General features: G+C 43.2%; 1 protein-coding gene across 1 annotated transcript; it reads left to right on the plus strand.

Moving 5' to 3' along the window:
• Positions 1-108: 108 nt before the first annotated feature.
• Positions 109-1,251, plus strand: Mrpl51 (mitochondrial ribosomal protein L51). Its single transcript, XM_026403280.1, has 3 exons — positions 109-332; positions 417-530; positions 920-1,251. Exons 1-3 carry the CDS (start codon positions 257-259, stop codon positions 1,114-1,116), a joined length of 387 nt encoding a protein of 128 aa, XP_026259065.1. The 5' UTR covers positions 109-256; the 3' UTR covers positions 1,117-1,251.
• The last annotated feature ends 950 nt before the right edge of the window (positions 1,252-2,201 follow it).

The raw sequence follows: 2,201 nt of genomic DNA on the forward strand, positions 1-2,201 counted from the left end.
TTTCCGGTGGATAGGCCGGAAGTACTAGGCTGGGTGGGTTGTCCAGGCATCTGTCGGCCCGAACTCGGAGGGTGGGGCTTGTGTGATTGGGAGAGGCGGGGACTGCGCCCAAAGCTGCCTGGGTAAGGGCCAAGATGGCCGCCTCCTGCTTGGTATCTGTGTGAGGCCAGTGGAGACGGTGCCATCTCTTTTGAGGTCACGTCTGGCCCTCATACTGGGACTTTTTTGGTATGCTGTTGAGAGACAGTCTAGAGTAATGGCAGGGGTTCTCTCTTGGGCAGGTAGAAGCTTGTGGGGCTGGATGCCCTACGCATGCAGAAGCTTCTCTATGGGTAAGTAGCTAATGTAGAAAGGTGCTTGGAGAACTGCTTTTTAATAGGCAGCTCAGATTCATTCCTTTTCTTCCCCATCTTAAGGTGTTCCGCGATTGACCATCCGTATAAGGCTCACCCTCCCGCCTCCCAAAGTGGTTGATCGGTGGAACGAGAAGAGGGCCTTGTTCGGAGTATATGACAACATCGGGATCCTGGGTAAGACTCGATGCTTTACGTGTTACGAATTTCAGAAGGGCTGCTACACAGTAACTACTGTCTTTTTCACCTGTGTAGAGAATCATCGTATGACTGTTTTCATGCTTTTCTGAGTGCCCTACATGAATTAATACACTTAATCTTCATAATTTTTCCGTTTTACAGGTGAGAAAACTGAGGAACTGCAAGGTTAAGTAATTTTTTTAAAGCTAGTAAAAAAATTTGAACCCCAAGCATTCTGACTCCAAAGTCTGTGCTCTTGATGCTGTACCATAATGTGTCTTTTTTAAAGGTGCTGCTCAAGAAGATGCAACTTTGGGTTGAAGGCTTAGCTGGTCTAGGCCTGGTTCTATTGTCTTGGTACTAATATGTTCTTTCACATTACACAGGGAACTTTGAAAAGCACCCCAAACAACTAATCAAGGGCCCCATATGGCTTCGAGGCTGGAAGGGGAACGAATTGCAGCGTTGTATCCGGAAGAAAAAAATGGTTGGAAATAGAATGTTCTTTGATGACTTGCACAACCTTAACAAACGTATCAGCTATCTCTATAAGCACTTTAACCGACATGGGAAGTATCGGTAGATCGGAAAGCTGGGAACTCTGGAAGAGGCACATCCATCTCTAGCACTCTGAAGAAGGGGAACAGAACTTTTCCTTATGAGGAAAGGATTTTGTTTTCTCTCTGTAATAATAAAATGTGGCTTCTTTGGAATCTGATTTCCACATAGTTTATTTTCTTTTTCATGTAAACTATAAAGTATGTCCCTAATTTTTTTTTTTTTTTGGTGGTACTGGGAACAAACTGGGGGCACTGCTCTATAAGTGAGCTATATCCCCAACCCCACCCTTTTTTATTTAGTTATAGTTGGACACAATACCTTTATTTTATTTATTTTTATGTGGTGCTGAGGATTGAACCCAGTGCCCTGCACATGCTAGGCGAGTGTTCTACTGTTGAGCCACAACCCCAGCCCTCCCCAGCCCTTTTTGTTGTTCAATGGGTCTTGCCAGGTTGCCAAGGCTGAACTTGAATTTAGGATTCTCCTGTTTTTGTCTCCCAAATGGTTGCAATTATGAGTGTGTGCCATCATGGCTGGTTTGTCCTTGTGGTGTAGGGTCTTAGGTTTGCACTTCACTACTTACCCTTACAATCTATAACTGTGGCCTTCAAAAAAGAAAATTTGAGCATAGCATAGTAGCACAATCCTGTAATCCCAGTGACTTGGGAGACTGAAGCAGGAGAAGCACAGGTTCAAAGCCAGCCTTAGCAAGTTAGTGAGGCTTTAAGCAATTTAGTGAGACCCTGTCTCAAAACATAAATAAATAGGAGCTGGGGATGTGGCTCAGTGGTTAAGCATCCCTGGGTTCAATCTCTGGTACTCTCCACACCAAAAAAAAAAAAGAAAAGTTGGTGAGACAAGTTTATTGTTAGTGCAGAGCCAATATTGAAAGTGTGTGTGTGTGTGTGTGTGTTGCTGGGGATTAAACTCAGGAACTTGTAGATGCTAAGCTATATTCCTAGCCCCTTGAAAGTGATAATTTTTAATTGTTCAACAATGCCGTGAATTTGAAAAGTGTTTCTAAAATGAAATATAATAGAAAAGTGGAATATAGTTCTGCATTACTCTCATCAAAAATTATTTACTAGGTAACCTCTCTAGGAATTA

Source organism: Urocitellus parryii, chromosome 5 (genome assembly GCF_045843805.1).
Source record: "Urocitellus parryii isolate mUroPar1 chromosome 5, mUroPar1.hap1, whole genome shotgun sequence".
Lineage (NCBI taxonomy): Eukaryota > Metazoa > Chordata > Mammalia > Rodentia > Sciuridae > Urocitellus > Urocitellus parryii.

Bases quoted from the DNA above. Each gene is read 5' to 3' on its own strand.
- Mrpl51 (XM_026403280.1), top strand. From the start codon at position 257: ATGGCAGGGGTTCTCTCTTGGGCAGGTAGAAGCTTGTGGGGCTGGATG. The intron at 333-416 runs GTAAGTAGCTAA...CCCCATCTTAAG, and splicing joins ATGCAGAAGCTTCTCTATGG to GTGTTCCGCGATTGACCATC. The intron at 531-919 runs GTAAGACTCGAT...CACATTACACAG, and splicing joins TGACAACATCGGGATCCTGG to GGAACTTTGAAAAGCACCCC.